The following is a 23,786-nucleotide window of genomic DNA, read 5'->3' on the forward strand; positions in this document are numbered from 1 at the left end:
CGAAAATTTACTGAGTGGTAAATTTTCCTTTCGCCATTTAGTGAGGGGTGTCACAAGGAGAAAATTTCAAATCTTTACAGAACTATCAAAGTCTGTTGCAAGTGACTGTTCTCATTCACAAATTTTGGATGAATAAAGTTTAGTATTTGCGGGTTGTTGGCTACATTACTTTTTCACCTCCATCCCCACCCTTTTTGTAGTTAGCTGGTCCTTAATGCCACAGCGCTTCTTCCGGACAGAACGTGATATAAGAAAGCTGTGACAAAGTCAAATACGGGGCCCAGCGACCATTTTAGTAAACATGCGTAGATCTGTAGTTAAGCTGGCTAGGTCGCATGAATAGTCGTGCAGCTGGTGAAGAATGACCATCACCAAGTATGCGTGACGCGTTTCGGAATTATTTCCATCTTCAGAAATGCAAGTGCAAAGGTAGCCCAAGGACAAGAGCGTTACTAGTTTACGTAGTATTAGATGACACTACTCATGATTTGTATACCAAGTTTACTTAAAACTGATCGTGTAGTTTAGCAGGGGATGTGGAACATACATTTTATGACATATCTAGATAGAGGTACCCCCAGCTTTCGTCTTTTACTTGTATATAACAATAGCACAGCTTCCTCTTCCCGTAGAAACGGAATAATCGCGGTAGAGTTACCAGACATCTTAAGTCGCGTAGTTCTTACAAGCGACTGCACTACTTGTGTCGCCGCGTACAACGCACCGACAGCGTTGCTGCCCGTCTTCTGGAGTTGTGATCGGTCGCTGTCGCCGTGTTCGAAATCGCACCGCACCTTGCATATGTCTTGCTGAGTACAGACGGAGATGCCGCGGCCCTACACGGTGGGCAGGGCTGCCCAGCTGCCCTGTGGCTGACAGCTCTGTGCAAGGCGTCAATTAATGCCCGACCTCCGCAACCGCTGGCGGCGCTAACGCGACAGCCACAGAGGACGTCGCAACCGCTCCGCCAGCTAAATGCCGCTCAAGGACAGGGACAGAGGGATCACAAAAAAAATCCTCGGCGAATGACTCACGAGCTTCAGTGAGATCCACTCAATTACTCGTTTGTCACGTTGTTACTATAAATTTTGGGGAAGGCGAAAGTTGAGTAACCAAAAGATTTGTCAAAAGTTACGAGTGACCGAACTGCCGGGTATTGTCCCTCCACTGACCTGACAATACTAATTTAACAGCGGACTGCATTGTATCAAGTTATTTCACACCTAATTGTTTCGCTAAAAAATTTTGTTCCCTCTTCTGAACGCAATTTGCTCTTATCCTAGCAAAATTGGTCGCACTATGGCGTCACACTGAAGATATTTTTCAACCACTGCGTGCGGTCGGGCGATTCTCCCAATGTTTCTACTGTAAATGTACCGATAAAATCAAACTTCATATACCTTGGAAGAGCCCCATGGTGGCAGGAAAACTCCAGTTACCAGTTTCTATGTTCGTCCATCCATCATACGTATATTAGCGTGCGTAAATAAGAAGACTTCGGGCCTGCAAATTGCAGAGATCTGGCTCTAGTCCGACTATAGCACATTACGTATATTTCATGTAGAAATGAAACTTACGAACTGCATTTTCGCTGGCATGCTACAAATGGTTCAAATGGCTCTGAGCATTATCGGACTTTTTCTGAGGTCATCGGTCCCCTAGAACTTAGAACTACTTAAACCTAACTAACCTAAGGACATCACACACATGCCCGAGGCAGGATTCTAACCTGTGGCCGTAGCGGTCACGCGGTTCCAGATTGTAGCGCCTAGAACCGCTCGGCCACCCCGGCCGGCTGGTATGCTACATAAATAATACTATAGTATTAGCTTTTTCGTCATATTTGTAACACCCAGTAATCAGCGAGGCAAGCCAATATAAATATATTTATGTTTGTGTTGCTTTTTATTAAACGTATCGATTTGTAACCTCCATTCTAAGAGTCATGTCGAAAGGTATACAGCAAACTTCAATGAGTATACTTCATTTCATCAGCAGGTAGTGGTAAAATTTTGATAATTTAGTACTCTTGTGTACGCTCTGAAATAAGATTCAGTCAGATAGTAGGAACAGCACTAAAGATTAAGTGAAATTTCAAATAAAATAAGAAAGTCTCGAGTGACGTTAAGAACTGAAAGACTTCATATAAATTAAAGAAATAAGCCAGCACATCTCTTATGTACTACGGCGAATACAAGTAGTGAATGTTTGCTTTGCTCCTATGGAAAACGCAAGGCTAGCTAAGGAAGCGGAACTTCCTAATGCAAGACTGGTCAGTCGTAAAATTCCAAAATTGAATAGCTAAATAACTATTTTCACGCCAGACTAAGTCTAAAGCTATCATTGAGTTTTAGCTATGCACTTACTGTCTTATTCGTTAATAAATTAGAGCAATCCAGTGGGAAAAGACCAAGTTTCTGCCTTTGTCAAGTTTCCTCCAAGTCCACGAAACTGGCAGCTCCGCGCAGTCTTACCTGCTGCTGCGGGAAATACCCAACTTCCAGACAACAGCTGCACATCCTACAGCCGATGGCCACCTGTCAGGACTCCTACTTCAGTACCTCCAGAGCTGTCCACGACAGAGTAGCGTCGACGTTGATGCTTCGACCTTGTGCGTAGTACGCGCGGTACTTAAATGGTGTTCAAGAATAAACTATCTACAAGTTTTCCGAACTGAAAAATTCCTAGAAGTTCGGATTATCTGAGTCAAGCTATATCTACACGTTGCATGATGACTACGCCGGTTTACAACATTTCGTTCTCGATATCTGGGAAACAGATCACAGACGACGAAAATAAATTAGAAAATAAGCAGTTTCCTGCCAGAAACCAACTCCACCCTAATAACTACATAAATAAATCTATACTATTATTGTAAGAAATCTCACAACTTATTTCTGCCGAATGTGTAATGTGAACTCACGCCAGCTTAGAAACACTGATAAGTGTGAGGAAAAACATGAGTTACTGTTCACTTTTGCGCTGTAGTTCCCATCAGAACCCAAGTAATCAGACGGAAAACTTCGGCGGCCAGCGTACTCACCCTTCTTGAGGTGCTTGGTGCTCATGCTCGGTGCGTCCTCGTCGGCCAGGTGCGTCGGACGATCTGCAGTGGGGTCCGCTTGCAGCTGCGACTAGCTCCACGCCACGCCGCCGCCTTCCGTTGTTATCGACCTTGGGCCGACCGGAGCGCCACTGGCGGCAAACTGCCGACGCACGGCACGCGGGTCGGCGGAGGCCTGCCGCGAGAAAATCCGCCGTGTTCCGCCGGTACCGATTTCCGTTCGCATTCAGCGACTTCGTGCCGCTGCTGCCAGTGTTGCTTCACACCACACTTTCTAGCGGCTCAACAGTACGACGACCTGCCAGAGACGTGCAATACGCCTGCAGCGAGAGGCTACACCATGGAGAGGAAATTGGTCTTTTTTTCTCCTGTTTCACCTTGGTCTCTTTGTATTCGCAGGCTCCGAACACAGAATCACACTGTCTTGCGTGCAAGTGCGGTAGTAAATACTCATGCAGCCTCACAGCAGTGATTTTCTCTTGTCGATGAACACATATCTATTCCTTGGCATTTACATTCCTCATGAAGCTTTTCATATACGTTACGAATACGAAAAATATTTCTATTTTTGTAGGGCAGCAATGTTTTTATTAAGCATTTGATGATGTGAACATTCTGACACATATCTGAGGTACTCCGCTGTGGCAATTAAGAAAAATAAAAGCTTATCTACGTCTACATCTACATCCATATTCCGCAAGCCACCTGACGGTGTGTGGCGGCGGGTACTTTGAGTACCTCTATCGGTTCTCCCTACTATTCCAGTCTCGTATTGTTCGTGGAAGGAAGGATTGTCGCTATGCTTCTGTGTGGGCTCTAATCTCTCTGATTTTATCCTCATGGTCTCTTCGCGAGATATACGTAGGAGGGAGCAATATAGTGCTTGACTCTTCCGTGAAGGTATGTTCTCGAAACTTTAACAAAAGCCCGTACCGAGCTACTGAGCGTCTCTGCTGCAGAGTCTTCCACTGGAGTTTATCTATCATCTCCGTAATGCTTTCGCGATTACTAAATGATCCTGTAACGAAGCGCGCTGCTCTCCGTTGGATCTTCTCTATATCTTCTGTCAACCCTCTGGTACGGATCCCACACTGCTGAGCAGTATTCAAGCAGTGGGCGAACAAGCGTACTGTAACCTACTTCCTTTGTTTTCGGATTGCATTTCCTTAGGATTCTTCCAATGAATCTCAGTCTGGCATTGGCTTTACCGACGATCAACTTTATATGATCATTCCATTTTAAATCACTCCTAATGAGTACTCCCAGATAATTTATGGAATTTACTGCTTCCAGTTGCTGACCTGCTATTTTGTAACTAAATGATAAGAGAACTATCTTTCTATGTATTCGCAGCACATTACACTTGTCTACATTGAGATTCAATTGCCATTTCCTGCACCATGCGTCAGTCCTCCTGCATTTTAGTACAATTTTCCATTGTTACAACCTCTCGATACACCGCAGCATCATCTGCAAAAAGCCTCAGTGAACTTCCGATGTCATCCACAAGGTCATTTATGTATATTGTGAATAGCAACGGTCCTACGACACTCCCCTGCGGCACACCTGAAATCACTCTTACTTCGGAAGACTTCTCTCCATTGAGAATGACATGCTGCGTTCTGTTATCTAAGAACTCTTCAATCCAATCACACAATTGGTCTCATAATCCATATGCTCTTACTTTGTTCATTAAACGACTGTGGGGAACTGTATCGAACGCCTTGCGGAAATCAAGAAACACGGCATCTACCTGTGAACCCGTGTCTATGGCCCTGTAAGTCTCGTGGACGAATAGCGCGAGCTGGGTTTCACATGACCGTCTTTTTCGAAACCCATCCTGATTCCAACAGAGTAGATTTCTAGTCTCCAGAAAAGTCATTATACTCGAACACAATACGTGTTCCAAAATTCTACAACTGATCGACGTTAGAGATATAGGTCTATAGTTCTGCACATCTGTTCGACGTCCCTTCTTGAAAACGGGGATGACCTGTGCCCTTTTCCAATCCTTTGGAACGCTACGCTCTTCTAGAGACCTATGGTACACCGCTGCAAGAAGGGGGGCAAGTTCCTTCGCGTACTGTGTAAAATCGAACTGGTATCCCATCAGGTCCAGCGGCCTTTCCCCTTTTGAGCGATTTTAGTTGTTTCTCTATCCCTCTGTCGTCTATTTCGATATCTACCATTTTGTCATCTGTGCGACAATCTAGAGAAGGAACTACAGTGCAGTCTTCCTCTGTGAAACAGCTTTGGAAAAAGACATTTAGTATTTCGGCCTTTAGTCTGTCATCCTCTGTTTCAGTACCATTTTGGTCACAGAGTGTCTGGACATTTTGTTTTGATCCACCTACCGCTTTGACATAAGACCAAAATTTCTTAGGATTTTCTGCCAAGTCAGTACATAGAACTTTACTTTCGAATTCATTGAACGCCTCTCGCATAGCCCTCCTCACACTACATTTCGCTTCGCGTAATTTTTGTTTGTCTGCAAGGCTTTGGCTATGTTTATGTTTGCTGTGAAGTTCCCTTTGCTTCCGCAGCAGTTTCCTAACTCGGTTGTTGTACCACGGTGGCTCTTACGATCTTGCTTGGCACATACTCATCTAACGCATGTTGTACGATGGTTTTGAACTTTGTCCACTGATGCTCAACACTATCTGTACTTGAGACAAAACTTTTGTGTTGAGCCGTCAGGTACTCTGTAATCTGCTTTTTGTCACTTTTGCTAAACAGAAAAATCTTCCTACCTTTTTTAAAATTTCTATTTACTGCTGAAATCATCGATGCAGTAACCGCTTTATGATCGCTGATTCCCTGTTCTGCGTTAACTGTTTCAAATAGTTCGGGTCTGTTTGTCACCAGAAGGTCTAATATGTTATCGCCACGAGTCGGTTCTCTGTTTAACTGCTCAAGGTAGTGTTCAGATAAAGCACTTAAAAAATTTCACTGGATTCTTTGTCCCTGCCACCCGTTATGAACGTTTGAGTCTCCCAGTCTATATCCGGCAAATTAAAATCTCCACCCAGAACTACAACATGGTGGGGAAATCTACTCGTAATATTTTCCAAATTATCCTTCAGGTGCTCAGCCACAACAACTGCTGAGCCAGGCGGCCTATAGAAACATCCAATTACCATGTCTGAGCCTGCTTTAACCGTGACCTTGACCCAAAATATTTCACGTTTCGGATCTCCGTCAATTTCCTTCGATACTATTACACTTCTTATCGCTATAAACACGCCTCCCCCTTCACTGTCCAGCCTGTCTCTGCGGTATAAATTCCAATCTGAGTTCAGGATTTCATTACTGTTTACGTCTGGTTTCAGCCAACTTTCTGTCCCTAGTGCTATATGGGCGTTGTGACCGTTTATTAATGAGAGCAGTTCTGGGACCTTTCTATAGACGCTCCTGCAGTTTACTATTAGCACATTAATATTTTATTCCCTGTTGCATATTGCCTACTCCTACCTTGCATTGTTAGTTGGGATACCCTGAGACGTAGCTTCACTTGCGTATTAGGATAGGATTTCCTTCTTCCACGCGGAGTCGCCCTTCCTACGCGGTATTGAGAGTCTTTTTTTTTTTTGTAGTGTATCTATTAAGTGTAGATAATGGGTGTCAGTGTAAGAGCCTAGCCAGAATCTGAGTTGGGAAGGAGGGGCGGAAGGCAATGACATGATTAAGATGGTGGAAGCATTCGACTGTGTTGATCTTAGTTTTCCCACTATCAAACTTTAAAAATGTACATAGGAGTAATATCTGGACAATCCTCCAGATCACATTCTTGAGCTGCAAAATCAAATGCCACTTGAATCACATTCTTGAATTCTTCAAGATGTGTGGGAGTGTTGTGCCCAGCTGCTTGTCAGGAATGTTTAAGCATAGGCTTATACGATGTTTATGAATAACGAAACTCATTTTCAATGTGAAAATTCTATTTCCTAATTTAATGTCTAAGTCACTGCGGAGAATCCATATACTCTCTTATTCCTCATGCACATATATTTTATATTGCCAGAAGAGATATACATCTAAAGGCTATTACATTTTGTTGTTTTTGGTGGAATGAATATGCAGTCAGTGTCTTTACCAGCAAATGCATCATTTACTATTGTCGTAGCCTTGTGAACACTTCATGAATAACAAAGTATTTTATACTTCTGATTATTTGCGACATTGTCATTAACGACTTTCACGGAAAAGAATTTTAAATGGTTTTTTGACATTTTCCTGCTTTCTCTAGCTTCCAAATGTATGTATGGTGGAAGATTGTCTTCAGTCGCCTTTTTAACGTTCAGGCCGAAAGTTTTTTCCTGAATACAAATATACAGTCCCTTTGTTAGGTGTCCATTTACGCCGGCCGAGGCGGCCGAGCGTTTCTAGGCGCTACAGTCTGGAACCGCGCGACCGCTACGGTCGCAGGTTCGAATCCTGCCTCGAGCATGAATGTGTGTGATGTCCTTAGGTTAGTTAGGTTTAAGTAGTTTTAAGTTCTAGGGGACTGATGACCTCAGAAGTTAAGTCCCATAGTTCTCAGAGCCATTTGTCCATTCACTGAAATTCCAACATCTATCATAGAACTATGACACGTATTGTGTACAGACTGGACGGAGGCAACTGTTGATTTTTATCCTTTTTTAGACTGTATCGCACCAGAAGTTAGTTGATAATTAAATCCACTCTGATCAGTGTTTCAAATGCAGTGTGGCTGTGTCCGGAAACTTACAGAGTTCTGATTTAGTTCTTTGTGAATGCTGGCCTCAGACTGGCGAATATCTTGGACTTTCTACATCTCTGGTTCTCATGAAAACAGTGATGTGTCTATCGCACATTCTGTATTCTTTCTTGAGACGTGCTATCAAATCTTCAGGACATTAAACGGTGTGTGCCCAATTTCTGTTACTTTTTACATTGCCTAAAATCTGTTGCTAGTAATGGATAAATTTTCTTTCATTCCTTGCTATGTGAAACTGGGAGGAATGTGTTGTTTTATCTCCTATTCTTTGATTGCTTTCTTCATTTCAAAAGGATGATCATTACGCCTTTTTCTTCACATAATCAAATTTTACTGTGATGTTCAATGTGCTTTTTGTAGTTGGATGTCTTCCTACTAATGAGCTGCACGTCGTAATTTTTTCTTGGAGATGTACGACAATCATCGTTAATCTGTTTCAAGACGTTCTCCCGAAAAATTTTTTAAATACCAACACTACTCGATTTATTTTCTGCTGAAGGTTTACAGTCAGCAAAACTATTAGCTTGTCTTTGAGGACTATCATTTCCGCCACTGCCATTGGCTCTAGAATATTCAACACTTTTAATCGAGTTATCGTCTATAGTCGTTTTCTTCATCCGCCATCCTACCCAATGTAACTTCAGTTGATCATTCAAATGAATATTAATGTTCTGAATAATGAGCTCCAACAAAAACATTGCGAAAGTGTCATTATCCTGCCCTACACCGTCTTCCGTTAGATAACGCCTTAACTTGGATGTCACAATATTTAAAGCGTTGCAAACGTTAATAGTTTCATGTAAACGTAGGCTTCCGCGGCCATTGTCACAGTCAATAAAAAAAATTTTCTGGGGTTGGGACCGCATTGTCAATATGTAAAACTACCGACCTTTCGGTCACTGTTGCAAGTGACCTTCTTCAGGATGTTTTACAGGGACCGAAATGTCGGCAGTTTTACATATTGATAATGCGGTCACAAACCCAGAAAACTTTTATTGACTTCTAATTGTTTCATTCGTTTTTTGCTGTGTATGTATGACAATACTGCCGCACGTATACTAAACACGTCACCTACTTGCTGAAGTTACTGAATGACTGGCGTGTTAACCCCCCTCCCCTCCTTCAACACTCCAAGTGCCGTTGTGTACCAACCAAAAGCAACACAGTCATGTGCTGTCGCAGGCGTGGCTAGAAATTTGAGATGGTTCTGTGTACAAATATTTAACTACAAATTCCTATTCGAGCCAGGAGACGTCCCTTGTTAGCACAGGATACATAGAAGCACTTTCACACTATTTCTTGACCGTTGCACTCTTTAGTAGCACTTGAGAAGCAAGAGCACCTAAATCTTTCCTTTACGTGTTCTGATTTGTTGTATACTATTACGATTTCGCGTTCGAAGATGAAACTTGCTGAATTAAATTTCGTGAAATGATCTCGCCGCAACGAAAAACGATTCATGGTCCAGTCAACCAAGGAAAATTAGGGGAAAAATTCATGTAGTCTCAGACCTTTGTACAGTGGTGGGAGGAAGGGGGGAGGGAAGTGTCATGAACAACATACTGAAAGTCCCTAATTGCAGGTACTGAAGGTGGAGGTGGGGGCTTCACTTATGTTGAAATATCTGAAGTTCCATAACTTCTGGGGGATCCTACTGCACAAGGAAACCACTTAAGCCTCTTCAGATGCTGGGAGAGCTGAGGCTGGTGTAATGCGTTTGATATCACTCATGCTGCGAAAAGTACTTCACCTAGTGATAGAGGAGACAATGACGTCCCCACTGCCGTATAAATATTGGTAGCATGTTACACTTGGGACAGTCTGTTCAGAGTGGTAAACAGTTGACATCTCCAGCAATAGCTCACTTAACAACAGCAAACATGTACTCATTTAACTAACTGAAAATAACTCTACCGTGCAAACACTTGTTCAGTGAAATAATTTTGTCTACTCACATAAGAGAACTGGAAAAAAAATCCTAAGGTGATATAGTCAGTCCGTAACCTAAAAAGTGAGCAGTGCTTGTTGAGGTAGGCAGCCTTTCTTGGAAGAACACTACATTCCCCGTAAGGATGACTAAGAATCAGTTTCCTTCTAGCAGGATGCAAAGATTTATATAGATTCTATTCATATGCATTTCTTGCGTTAGTATTTTTAGTAACTTACATCTGTATTCCACGTAGTATTAACGTTTTGTGGAAAATAAACATCCCCCATAGCACGTCGGCGCACTGCGTCGCCAGTGATTCATAGGCTACTCAGCAGTGTAACTTTATGAAACACACTGTAGTGGCTTCTTGTGGCGCGGTGGGGCACATAGTGGCGAATCATCTGCTCCCTCGTTAGTTTGCAGATCTATGAAGGAAGGAATTGCATGACCACATTCCGGCGATCTACCTTCCTTCGCTCTTCTACCTACCATCCTCGTGCCCCTTCACCCAGTTATACCCTCAGAACACAATTTATTCCTTAATATGTCTCTACTACAATTAGATGTGTTCTTAACCCATTTTATTTAATAATAAACATGAATTCTATACAATTAAGAAAGTATTTTAAGTAACCTGCGATAATCCCATCGTTTGCAACGCGGAAACTATTAGTTCTAGAGAAAGAAATAAATAGCGCCTTTTTTGTTGGAAATTTAATGTCGTTTTACTGGGAAAAATTTTACTAGAAGCCGCAGTTTTCGAGTTCTTCAAGAAAAACGTAAGAAAGTGATCTTTAAATGCCGCCCCCCCCCCCTCGTTGCCCCGCCACGGCAACGATCAGACCCCATAGGAGGGTATTTTTAGTATGTCGTTCATGGTACTCCCCCCCCCACCCTCACCACTGTACAAAAATTTCGTTGTATGGGCTATATTATATCGATCACATTCTGTCCCCTCTTTCGCTATGATACAAAACGAATTGCTCTTCCTTGAACTTTTTCAATGCCCTCCGTCAATCCTATCTGGCGAGGATCTCACACAACAATACTGCAGAAATTTTTACGGGAGCAGGGAGATGGGGAGAGGGGGGAAAGTATCTAAAAACTGCCATGCTTTATATAAATAAGTTGGTCAGTTTAGAGACAGAGGGGGGGGGGGGGCGGCAGGGCAGGGAGCGGTGCAAGTGCCCCCTCTCGTCCTACTTAGGGGCGCCAATCCGGTAAGCAGAATGCGGACAGGCGTAGTGTAGGCAGTCTCGTAGTAGATTTGTTGCACCTTCTAAGTGCTCAGCCGACAAAACGCAGGCTTTCGTTCGCCTTCTCCATAAAATTTTCTGCGTGATGGTTCCAGTTTCAGTTGCTAATAAATGTAATGACTAGGTATTTAGTACAATGGATAACCTTTAAATTCGTATGACTGATCGTGCAACCAAAATTTAACGGAATTTTTTTGGTGTTCACATTTTTTATTGTTCAGGGTGAATTGCCACTCCTCGACGTAACTCTATGCTTCTCAAAATTTCTGAGTTTTTTTTTGCGACCCACTTTACAGTTGATAGTTGATGGAGGAAGTTATATAGTATGCTAGAAAGATCCCACCCTTTCTTTCTCAATTTGCAGATCGTAGGTGAGGGGGAATGGGAAGAGGAGGAGGGAGGAGATTAATGTTTAACGTCCCGTGTATAACAATTCGGGAAAGATGGGAAAGGGAACCGACCGTGCCCTCTCAAAGGAATCATCCTGGCAGTTTCCTGAAGCGATTTAAGAAAATCATGGAAAACCTAAATCTGGATGGCCGGACGCGGGTTTGAACCGTCGTGCTCCCGAATTCGAGTCAAGTGCGGAAAGGGAAGAGAGAGAGAACGATTATTGCTGTCAATATGCGTAGGACGTTACTTCTCGTATCTCACCGTCATTTTTGTTACGCTAAACGAACAAGCGAGGAAATTATACTTTTTTGCTTTACATCTCAAGGTTGTCCGCTATATTTTAAGTAGTATTACTCCCCAATGGTGTTTGTTGATCTGTGACACTCTCTCGGTAACAAATCGAACCACTAATGAATGACGAAGCTCTGCTGGAATCTTCTCCATCCCATGCGTTAATCCGATTTGGTGACAGTACCGGATCAAAGAACAATACTCAACAATAGATCGGTTAATTACTCTTTATTACTTTTATTCCAGTGAGGCATAGTCCGACGTCTGCCCCTCACGTCTAAATTTATGGAGCCCACACATATTAAGCTGCTCCTGATACACACTCGTAGGTATAGTACCGTTATGGCTGGCTGTGTGATTAATCGACCGTTTAGTGAAACTATCTCGATTCTTTTCGTCTGTTTACTAACGTGACGTGTTCGTTATGTACCTTGAGCGTAAGCTGCTAACCTTCGCATGAGTCGCTCATCATTTGTGAGTGCCTCTGCTTTTCATAGCAACTTCCTAACTTCGTCGCCTTACTATATACAACTACGTCGATTCCGTAGAAAGCAAGAGAACCAGTCATTATACGTCAGCTTATTTTTTCACTGAGAAATATGTTGCTAAAATTTGTTCCGAAGATCCAGCAAAAATATTCTGTGAACGTATTTCTACCTGAAAATCTAACTCTGACGCATTTGTGTTCCGTAGCATAAAAGTGTTGTAAAATTCAGTTGGTGTTGCACTACATTAGCAATTTTTTTTTAACGAACTCACCACTCAAATTCTTAGAATGTGTCCTTTTACCTACTGTTTCCTTCTGTGATATTAATGACTGTTAATGATAAAAAAGTCTCACAGTGATCAGCCGACCGTCCATATACAAATGAAACGAGATCAGTCATATTCAAACCAAATGCTAGCCTTTTTTTTTTTTTTATACGAAGTGAAGGAGCTACTTCATGCTTAGAAGTTCCACGTCGAAAGTTGCCGAATCACATTGAGGCCGTTATCGGGTTTATTCCTGTCCCGGAATGCCACAAGGGGTGCAATGAAAAACAAGCCGACGCAACAAAAACATACCAGTCGAGAAATTACGTTTCTTTCAGTTTGTCGCTTCACTGCTCCTTGCAGCAGGCTGTGAAGTTGTCGTTCCAGACATTTCTCGCTTCCGTGGAATGCTAAATAACTAGCTTGTGTGTTTTACTTTATCTTGTACAGTAAGCTCGCTTGATTTTTCCACCTGTTCTGCTCCGCCTCTGAGGTTCTCTAAAAGGTCTTCTATGTCTTTAATTTCCTTTAGAATTCCGTTTTCCTTGTCCAGCGCACTTCTGTCGACGAAATTCAACAATTTCAGTGCTTACTGCGACGTCAAAACAAATTACGAAGAGAATATTCATCAGCCCTCACGCCCACCTCCATAAGTGGGTGGTCAGCGGGGCACAATGCTATGCGGGAGGCCTGGGTTCGATTCCCGGCCGGGTCGGATATTTTCTCCGCTCGGGGACTGGGTGTTGTGTTCATCATCATTGGCATGCAAATCGCCGAAACGGCGTCAAATATAAAGACCTGCACCAGGCGAGCGATCTATCCAACGGGAGGCCCGAGCCACACGCTCATTTCGTCAGACTCACATATGACACACAAAGTCTCCCAAGAGTACGTGTACCATTTTTCCTTGGGTATTGTGCATTTTTTATCCTAATGGATTGGGTATCTGAGAACTGCTTGGGCATATAGCGAAATTTAGAATGCATGGCAGTATGAGCTTTGGTACTTACCCCATTACTGCAGTGAGGCTGAGAACGAAGCACCAGTTACGGTTACTAAACTCCTTACTTCTCTGCTGCAGTGGGATGGAGAATGAGGCAACAATTTCGGTTATCGAACACCTTTGGCTTTTCCAATAAATCAAGTACCCTGCACTGATCAGAAGAGGTGGTGAGCTTCTGAGTGACACAAATATTGCACTGCATCCTTTATGCATAGTACGATTTTCTGAAGATAATATGAAACACAAAGGACGTTCATAGCGAAGATACACTCGTAAATTATTAGAATTAGTGCTGGACAAAGCTGTCTCATTAGCTATATTAAACTATGGTGGATAGAATTCTACCGGAGAACCGCTAGACTGTTCAGATATGTTTGTTGAGAAGTTTGATGTGAAAACCTCCTGCTACAACCGCCCAATACCAAATAATTTAGCACTGGTGTGCTAGACAAGCAATACCACGGCAACAACGACTGGGCGGATTTTGATATGAGGGTTATTTCACATACATAGCAATGTGTAACCTACAGATAATATAATGTAACAACCTTCAGTCAAATCGTATATACTTTTATTACAGTGTTGATCAGTATCAGTAACTACAAAAAAGCACTCCGTTTTCAGGCCACAAGTGGCCCATCGGGGCCATCCGACCGCCGTGTCATCCTCAGTTGAGGATGCGGATAGGAGGGGCGTGTGGTCAGGGCACCGCTCTCCTGGTCGTTCTGATGGTTTCCTTTGACCGTGATACTACAAAGAAGGTTTCTTAAAGATGATGAAGTCAATTGCCTTGATAAGAGTATAGCAACACTTCTATAGTTTGGATTCCGATACAAGCGCCTGCCAACCAGGATCTAGAAAAATTAGCCTCTTCATATGATACGATATGAACTTGATAACCTGCATCATATCTATTGTGTTGGCAGAAGAGTCAACACCGTGTTGCTAGAGGAGGCCGAAATGCACGCCTTTAAGCTCACGCAGGCTGGCGTGAGATCTGGAAAATGACAATGTAATTAATATAGCCAATAAGGTACGTTGCTGCTGGAATACTTAAATTTAATCCATAATTGGAGAACATCGCTCTTTTTGATACATTATATAATCTCAATATAAACTGGTAATGGCGCCTTGCTAGGTCATAGCAAATGACGTAGCTCAAGGCTATGCTAACTATCGTCTCGGCAAATGAGAGCGTATTGGTCAGTGTAGCCCCAAGTCGGCTGTACAACTGGGGCGAGTGCTAGGACGTCTCTCTAGACTTGCCATGTGGTGGCGCTCGGTCTGCAATCACTGACAGTGGCGACACGCGGGTCCGACGTATACTAGCGGACCGCGGCCGATTTAAAGGCTACCACCTAGCAAGTGTGGTGTCTGGCGGTGACACCACAATATCTAGCGATTGAGCTGCTGATTTACATAATCAGCAAAATCGATCTAACGTTACTCAAACATTACATCATCATATGCAAAGTTTACAGCCGCCACTTAACTTTTAGATGGTGAGTTCAGATAGTGAGATCAGATGGTTAAGTCTACCGCCGACCGGTGTGGGCGAGCTGTTCTAGGCGCTTCAGTCTGGAAGTGCGCAACCACAAAGGTCGCAGGTTCGAATCCTGCCTCGGGCATGGATGTGTGTGATGTCCTTAGTATAGTTAGTTTTAAGTAGTTGTAAGTTCTATGGGACTGATGACCTCAGAAGTTAAGTCCCATAGTCCTCAGAGCCATTTTAACCTTTTATAGTCTACCATCTATTGGCGAAAGCTCTTCCAAAATGTGTTCGAGGCGATTTGTAACAATCGTTTTATGGTTGTCTTCCACCATTATGTCAAAAATTACTATGGGCATTGTGTCCTGTACATCAAACTTGGATAACATAAACGTCGAAGATGACGTGTAGTGTATCACCTCCATCTAACAAGCGCTGTATGAGGAGTCGAGGAGTCACTGTGCCTATTCAACGTTAAAGCGCCCTGTGAGATAATATTAAGGAATTTGAAAGGATTATCTTGAAAATGAAGCTTTTGCAGTGCACATTGCTACTACAGCGATGTGTTTGTGAAAGATAAGGGCCTTGGTAGAACCGCAAAAATTCTAAAGGTGGCAAGGAATTAGGAGATGTAACTGTGTGAAGTGACGAAAGACCTTCCCCACGTTTTGGTGACACACTGCAGAAAGTGGTAAGACTGAGCATTCCTTCGTATATTAAAACAGTGGAGTGGTTGAATGAGTTACTTTGTGCAGTATATTTCTCTCACTCTAGAGAGTCTGGCTTCACTAATGGGTTCCTTAGTACTTACAGTCGCTTGTCGATTAGCAAAAATTTGAAAAATTCGATTAATCTCGTTTTCATTTATTCTACAGTGACGATTGAACACTTGTGAGACACTCTTAATACGTGAAAAAACACCATTCTACATTTCCCAGTGACATATCCAGAAAAATCACCTGATGGGATGGTCTGGAACACCACTGCATGTCGTGAGTATTTTAGTTAATACAAAATAAGAGCAACCACTAGATCGTAAATTATGTGCTGTTGACTGTGGTGTTCTTTTTATTTTGTAGTGATGTGCTGTACTTCAAAACAATATCACGCATGGTAAGAAATGCTTGCTACTCCTTGGTAGACATATGCTGATGCTTCACTTGGCACATGCTCCATTGATAAAGCCTGTGAGTTCTCTATCGTGACGCGCCTACTGTAGCCAGCGCAAACGAACATTGAACTAGACAGAAACTGTCTGATACGCAGTTTCTCAGAGACAATTTTCGATTTGGTTGGTTTGACTGATGAGATGAATAGAGGCTTTATTGATGCACCATGTAATTTAATACATCACTCTTTTTATACATGTCATATTGTATTACCGTCTCATAAAGCGAGCTCACTGTATCACTGTAGGCGGTATATGGACTAAGTTACAATATTATTATTCCAACATTCCTCCATTATGTAACTTTCATGGAAGAGCTATATTTCTGTGAGAGTGAATATTTGGCAGAATTACAAATATAAAGTGATGAGATTCAATAATTGTTAATTATTATTATTCACTATTCCTTGGGAAGTTCCCAGGAGAGGGGCCGAATTGTCGACTTTCTGCGAAGATGTTTGAAAAGGAATGTGATAAGTCCTAATCACTCAGAAGATTTTATCTTCAGTTATTAACTTACTTAAGGAACATATATTATAGTGGATGGATAACTCCTTGTGGGAAAAACTGTTACCTATTTGGAAGATATGGTGAAATGACATCCAATCCCATACACTTCCCAGCTGATTCATTATACCTTCAAGAAACGAATGATTTGAAATGAATTGAAATTGGTTTCTGAGCCATGCCACAAAAGCCGATACAGGGCAGTATTTTTGTGCTAATAGTAAATACATTTTTGCTCAATCGCTAGTTTTAGATATGTATTTGAGTAGTAAATCAATGATAGTTCTGGTGAACCTTCAAAAATCGTTTAAAATATTAAATTATAACAGTTAATTTTTAGGTTCTTAACACTTTTCAGAAATCGGTTAAAATATTAAATTAAAATAGTTAAATTTTAGGTTCTTGACAAAATATTGTTTAAAAGGTCAATTTGGAAATGTAGTCAAAATTTTAAATGCAATAGCTTCCCAACACAGGCTATTTTAACAGTCATTTGGATCAAAGATTTATAATAATGAAACAAATACGATGTTGTAGAATTTCCATTCCAAGTTTAATAAATTTATTCAGAATTTATAATTCTTTTATTTTACAATAACCATGTGTAAAGTACTTATTCCATCTTTTAATATATATTTTTTATCATCATCAGAACTTTAAACAATTTTATTACATTCAATAGTATATAATTCATATTAGAAAGATCTAATAAAATTCATTTTTCTATATTACTTTATTTTGTCATTTCAACAATTTTTGACTCCTGATAGTAATTTCATTCTGTATTACAGATTTCTTCATTCCTTTACATTTTTATATTCCTTACCATCTACTCTATGAGCATGCACTGTTGACCATAAACTACCATTTTATAATATAATGTTTCCACTATATTCATTTTCCCTAAGACTTTTTAGTGTACTTGTGGAATTTCATAAATACTGTTTTTTGTATATCACTTGTGTCAAATCTGATTATTATCAATTTCATGACTTCATAAAAATTTTCAGTTCTTATATCATAAACAAGAGAATCTGTACCCATCTCACATAAAACAATATTTCCACTGTGTTTTGGTTTCACAGTATTATAATGATAACTGTATATTTTTATTTTCAAAATATCTGAAATATTCACTCCAATATAAACTGTTTTATTGAACTGTGATGGTGTTCTTTTCAAATGAATGGCTGCTAGATGTCCATAAAATGTCACTTTATATTCATAGTTTGGTATATTTTTCTGAATCTGTTATTGTTTTACTATTCTGTCTATTTATAATATTTTCCATGGTTTTACCAAAAACGGAATTATTTTTTTAGAGTTACATAAGAGTTTTTAAAAAGTTTTGTCAAAATCTTCAGCTACATTTTTCTTGTTTCTGCATTAAAATCAGTGTATATTTTACCCAATCTGATTTGTTAAATGCTAAAATTCTACAGACTTTTCTTAATTTTAATCCAAGATTTAGACACCATTTAAGATTCCTATAATCCAAAACATACTTTCTTTATTATAAAACCACCTTTGGGTGGTTGAGATAAGTCCTTGTGTAAACTGTGCAGTTCAGTTGAGTATTTTAGTCAACCTATAAAATAAAATCATATTTATAATCATCTGGTGTTTTGAGTGTTTTTTCAATATTGCAGTTTTCCAGATCTAGCTGTTTAAAATATTTAATCAATAAAAATTAAGAAATATGCCAATTATATAAAATATTCTCATTCAAATGTGTTACATGATGTGATTCATTTCCTGAAAGAATATTTATCATATATTCATTATTAGCTTCAGTGTACCTTTTGATACTTTGAGATTTCCCCTTGAATTCCTTTTTCAATAAATAAAATCATGTCATAATCGTTTAATAAATCATATTCAATTTTAGTCATTTTGAATGTGGTACCCCAAGATAAACCTGGGGCAGTAAAATACCAAGGTGGATCGAGTTCGTAAGATTTAATGCAACTATCTCTAAAATTTTAGAAAACATGCAGAAATATAAAAAAAACAGATATTTTATACATTTTTGATTATTCTTCTAAATTTTTTATACTGAATTTTCCCAAAACTAATTTTGCATGATTATAATCTTCATCAGAAATTGTTAAGTCTTGGATAAAAACATTCTTTTTTAGGTAATTTTGTTTCTTTTAATGTTCCTTTAGAATCCATACATTTATAAGGATAAACATGTTTTTTTAATTATTAAATCTAATGGCTTACCTTTGAAACAACTTGATGTTTCTTTAATTTGTTTTTCTATTATTAGATGAAAATTTATCAAAACTTGAAGCCATAAATTTAAAAGCATCTAAAAATGTTAAAGTTCATCCATCTTCAACTGCTTTATTAGAGAAAATATATTTGCTCTTTATTTAGAATAGCATTAACTTCTTTATAATCTATTGCAAATACTTTGATTAACAAATGAACATTATAATTTGTTAAATTATGAATACAGACTTTAAAGAAAAAGGGTTTTTGTAATGAAGATTACAATCTTCATGAACTCTGTGTCAATGTTTTCCTCTAAAGTGTTAGTGATCGATTACTATTTCTTTGACAATGGTAAATTTTTCTCCAGATTTCTGAAACAGGTTTCTGAGTTTTTATTATTTATTTAATCTTCTTTAGTAATTAGTAGAGGTAAATTTTATTCATATCATGATTTATTTCACTCAATACTCTTTTTAACATTTCAACAACTTTTTGCAGCAAAATCTTTGTCAACAAACGCAACAGATAGTTCATAATTATCATTAGAAGATTTTATATAATAACTGAAATAATGGTAAATGCTTTTGATGTTTATTTATATGTCTTTTCAGGTTTTGGTTGACAAGTGCTAGCATTATATAATAAACAAACAAAATCGGTTTAAAATACATAAGGTACATATAATGACTGATTATAATTTTTAAATTTCACTTTTTACCCTTTTTTAGCATTTTGATTTTTACTTCTACATGTTTTTTACAATCATTTTCGTGATTCTCTAATTTGTGTAGCGAATAAAAAAATTCTATACATCTTGTTTATAGACTAATTAAACTAGATACATTTTCTGCCAACCACAATGTGAATTATTTTCATCTCAAATTAAAAGAAGGTTAACACGTTTTTTTATTTGTTTTGTGTGATAAAGATACTATTGAATAAATTTTTCACCATAATCATACAGAATAATGGAAACATTTGCTTCCTTTGGAATATCTGTTAACAGAACAGGAAAATTTAATTTTTCCCTTTCAGAAATTTCATCTAGTTCTAAGAATAACTTTTTATTTACTCTTTCTGAAGCATGTTTTACTGGATATTAAGCTGATTTTACTGAATATAGAAAACGTTTTTGGTCGGTATTTCTAGTATTAGTTAAAACATTTTGTCCTTCATTTCATTTAGTAAACTGATATTAGAAGAACCATAAATGGGATAGTGTCTGTCAACACTTAATTCTAAATTATTTGTAAAAGCGAAAGATCAACCAGATTTTTTCCTTTCTATTTCTTCTATTTCAGTTAATAGTTTATTCGTTGATCATTGACAATAATCTTCTCAGTTTGTTGCTTTTAATAAAACTTTGTGTGTTGTTTCAAAAGTAAATTCTTGAATTTCATTTTGTCTTTTAAAACTACAATGAAATTTCATACTAACTTTAATCGATCATCTTCATATTAAAATAATCTTAATTTAGTGATTACTTCTTCTTTAATGTGATTACAAATTCTTGTGAGTCAAAAATATTTTCTGTATTATTAAGTTTATAAATTATTATTCATAACTGAATAATGGTTAATTTGTTTAGTTGTTTTAATTCATCATTGTCAAAATTTAGAAGGTCATAACCTGGATTTTTTTGTTAAATCATTTGATATTATCCACAAGGTGTAATTTTATTTTTCAGTCCATTATCATTATTATTAGTATTATCTTCAGGATGTACCATTAATCTATCCTCAGTTTTTTCCATGCAGTCCATTAATCCCTGTATACTGAGGTCAGAAAAAATTTTTAAATTTCTTGTTTTAAAAATGCTTCAAACTTCTTTTACAGTTTTACTCTTCTATCGAGTCTCTTATCCTTTATAAGAACTCTGGGTTTGAAATCATCATTTTCCGTTTTACTTGTATAAAAAAATTAGTTTTCTAAAAATTACAACATTAACAGTTGAAATCTACATTTCAATTTTTTCCTATGACTTACAAAAAATTAGATTCTAAAAAATTAAAATGTTCACATGTTGAGTTCATATGTAAAAATGAACAAAGTTAATGTCATTAAATGCTCACACTTAATATTCTGCATCCTGAATCGCAAATTAAACTGTTTTTAACATACATAATTATATATGCAAGTGCAACATTTGGTATGTTTTCAATAAAAGACGCACATAATTTCATCATTGCCTTTTGTGAAGTTAAAACGTTCATTCATCCAGTCATATTTATTACATAGGCAGGATAATTTTCAATAAAATTGAAAGAGCTTACATTAGCATCGTTATTTAATTGTCTTACTATTTTAAAATTTCGCAAAGCATCATTAGCTTTTAAAAAGTTATTTTGTGGATCAAGATTCCACAATTCATGAGGAAAAACTGAGTTTCTTCCATTTTTAATGTAGATATATTATAATTTAATATGATCGAATAAAGAAGAAACAAGTGACCAATTATTTTTCATATACTTATAATTAATAATAGGAATAATGAAGCATATACTTGTGAAATTTTTAAGAAAGTACCTTATAAACATTCAAAATATACTCACAACTGCACTAAAAAAGGACAAAAATGTGTCAATCATCATAAACATAAAGATAAAACAATCAAAAAGTTGAATGTTGTGTGGAAAACTTGTTTGTAAAATGTATTTCAAAACACATCAAAAATTAGGTTACCATGAAAAAATGTTAAATACTGAACACATTTTAACGAATTTTTCAAAAACACTCTCTTAAGTCAAATGCCAGTTAAAACAGTCTTCAGATTGTGTAAAGATCCGTTAAAACTTAATATTTTAACCGATTTGCGAAATGAGCCTTAAGACAATCTTTTGTCTAGAACCTAATATTTAACTTTTAACAGTTAATATTTTAACCAATTTTTGAAAAATCTCAAGAACCTAAAATTTAACTAATAAAATTTAATATTTGAATCGATATTTAAATGTCTGCCAGAACTATTATTCGTTTTATTTGTGAGGCTGCTACAATGAAATAATAGTTTCCACCATTCTCTTGCTTGTTGAAAATTTGCTAGTAAAAAGTTGAGAGTTTCAAAGGAAGTATCAGCAACAACTGACTGAAAAATTGGAGTGAAATAAGCAGAAGATAAATGTGTGACTTTGAGAGTTGCAATAGTGAGGACAGCAGATGATCAAATAGGTAAAAAGAAGGTCCTGTTAGTAATCTTTGAATATCAGAGGAGATACTGAAATTAATTGACAGAAAAAGAAAACATAAAATTGCAGCCAATGAAGAAATCAAAGGGTAATACAAATGTCTGATTGTAAAGACTGAGTGAAAGTACAAAACTGTTAAACAGAAATGGTTAGAGTACAAATATAAGTCTTAGGTAAAGGTAGATACTGAAAATTTTAAGATTTTCCCAGCGAACTGACTGTTCAAACAAACTTCCTGGCAGATTAAAACTGTGTGCCGGGCCAAGACTCGAACTCGGGACCTTTGCCATTCACGGGCAAGTGCTCTAAGCATAAACGTCCTCTGTTCCGCAATATATAGTGCACTGTAATTATGCTGTGCATGCGTCGCAAATTTGATAGATCGACCACACTGCCCACCGGCAGCGCCCTCCCTGGTGGAATAGCGGAACTCAGTCGCCCTCTGCTTTGATGTTTGCAGCGGCCGTCGGTGCACTCTGTCGTCTTCGATTTGAGCAAATGGTGGAGATGATTGGATTCCATGCACCGTCCACCTGGAAGCCGCTGTCACAGTTCAACAGATTTTCCGCCAGGCGTATTTCTACAGATTCTTTAATAATGGAGTCCCAGAAAGATGTTGCTGTGGATAAAATCATTGTTTTCTCATATTCCATTGAATGTCCAGTGGAAATACAATGTTCAGCAACAGCGGACTTGCTTGGTTGCAAAGGACGGATGTACGTTGATTCACGGTGTGTGTGGTTTGACCTATATAAGCCATACCACATTGGCATGGTATCTTGTAAATTCCGACGTTTCGTAGTAACAGATTGTCCTTTAATGAACCCACAAGGTCCGTAATCTTCTATGGTGGGTAGAAAACCACTTTTACCTGAAATTTTCAGAGGATTCTTGCTATTTTAAACAAAGTGTTGCAACGAAAGTAAGAAAAGCAAAAGATTGTTCCGGCATATTCTCCTCTTTATTCACTTGCTGCTTCCTAGTTTTAACTGTTAGTGCCATGTTAATCTACCAGATAGAATACCCATTTTCGCTGAATACTGTCTTTAGATGTGCGAGTTCTTGAGGTAAGCTATCTAGGTCTGAGACAGTATGAGCTCTATGAAAAAGTGTTTTAAGCACTCTCATGGATTGCGACGGATGATGGCCACTGATGCTTGCAGGTACAAATCAGTATGAGTGGGCTTCCGATAAACTGATTGCCCTAGAGTACCATCATTCTTCCTTCGAACCAGGACATCCAAGAAGGGTAAACAACCTTCTCTATTTACATTGTGAACCAGATGTTACTATGAATGGAGTTGCAGTGATGTATAAACTCCATTAACTTGTCTTCTCAATGGGGCCACACTATGAATGTATCATCCACATACCTCCAAAAAACTGTTGGTTTCAGGGCAGCTGAGTCAAACGCTCTCCCCTCAAAATCCTCCATAAAAAGGTTGGCCACCAAGGGAGACAGGGGGCTACCCATGGTGACACCGTCAGTCTGTTCAAAATTGTCTTGATTAAACATAAAATAAGTTGAGAAAAGAGCGTGCCTATACAAAGCAGTGACATCAACAGGAAAGATGTTACCAATCAGTATCAAAGAATCTGCAACAGGAAGTTTTGTAAAAAGTGAGACCACATCAAAATTTACTAGAAGGTCTACACTGCTAAGACGAAGAGCCCCCAGTCCATTGATAAAATCGACTGAGTTTCGTATGTGATGTGAGCACTTGCCCACAAAAGGTCTCAGCAAAGAAGCGAAATGTTTTGCTACATAATATGAAGAAGCTAAAATGTT

At 38.7% G+C, this 23,786-nt stretch overlaps 1 protein-coding gene across 1 annotated transcript in view; it reads right to left on the reverse strand.

Annotated features, from left to right (window-relative positions):
* LOC126188615 (pyrimidodiazepine synthase-like) overlaps positions 1–23,786 on the reverse strand; it is a 572,660-nt gene that overhangs the window by 89,375 nt on the left and 459,499 nt on the right. Inside the window, exon 2 of the mRNA XM_049930220.1 lies at positions 3,044–3,080. Within this exon, the coding sequence (XP_049786177.1) occupies positions 3,044–3,068 (25 nt within the window). The 5' untranslated portion in view covers positions 3,069–3,080. The remainder of the gene's footprint in view (positions 1–3,043; positions 3,081–23,786) is intronic.

Source organism: Schistocerca cancellata, chromosome 1, assembly GCF_023864275.1.
Source record: "Schistocerca cancellata isolate TAMUIC-IGC-003103 chromosome 1, iqSchCanc2.1, whole genome shotgun sequence".
NCBI lineage: Eukaryota > Metazoa > Arthropoda > Insecta > Orthoptera > Acrididae > Schistocerca > Schistocerca cancellata.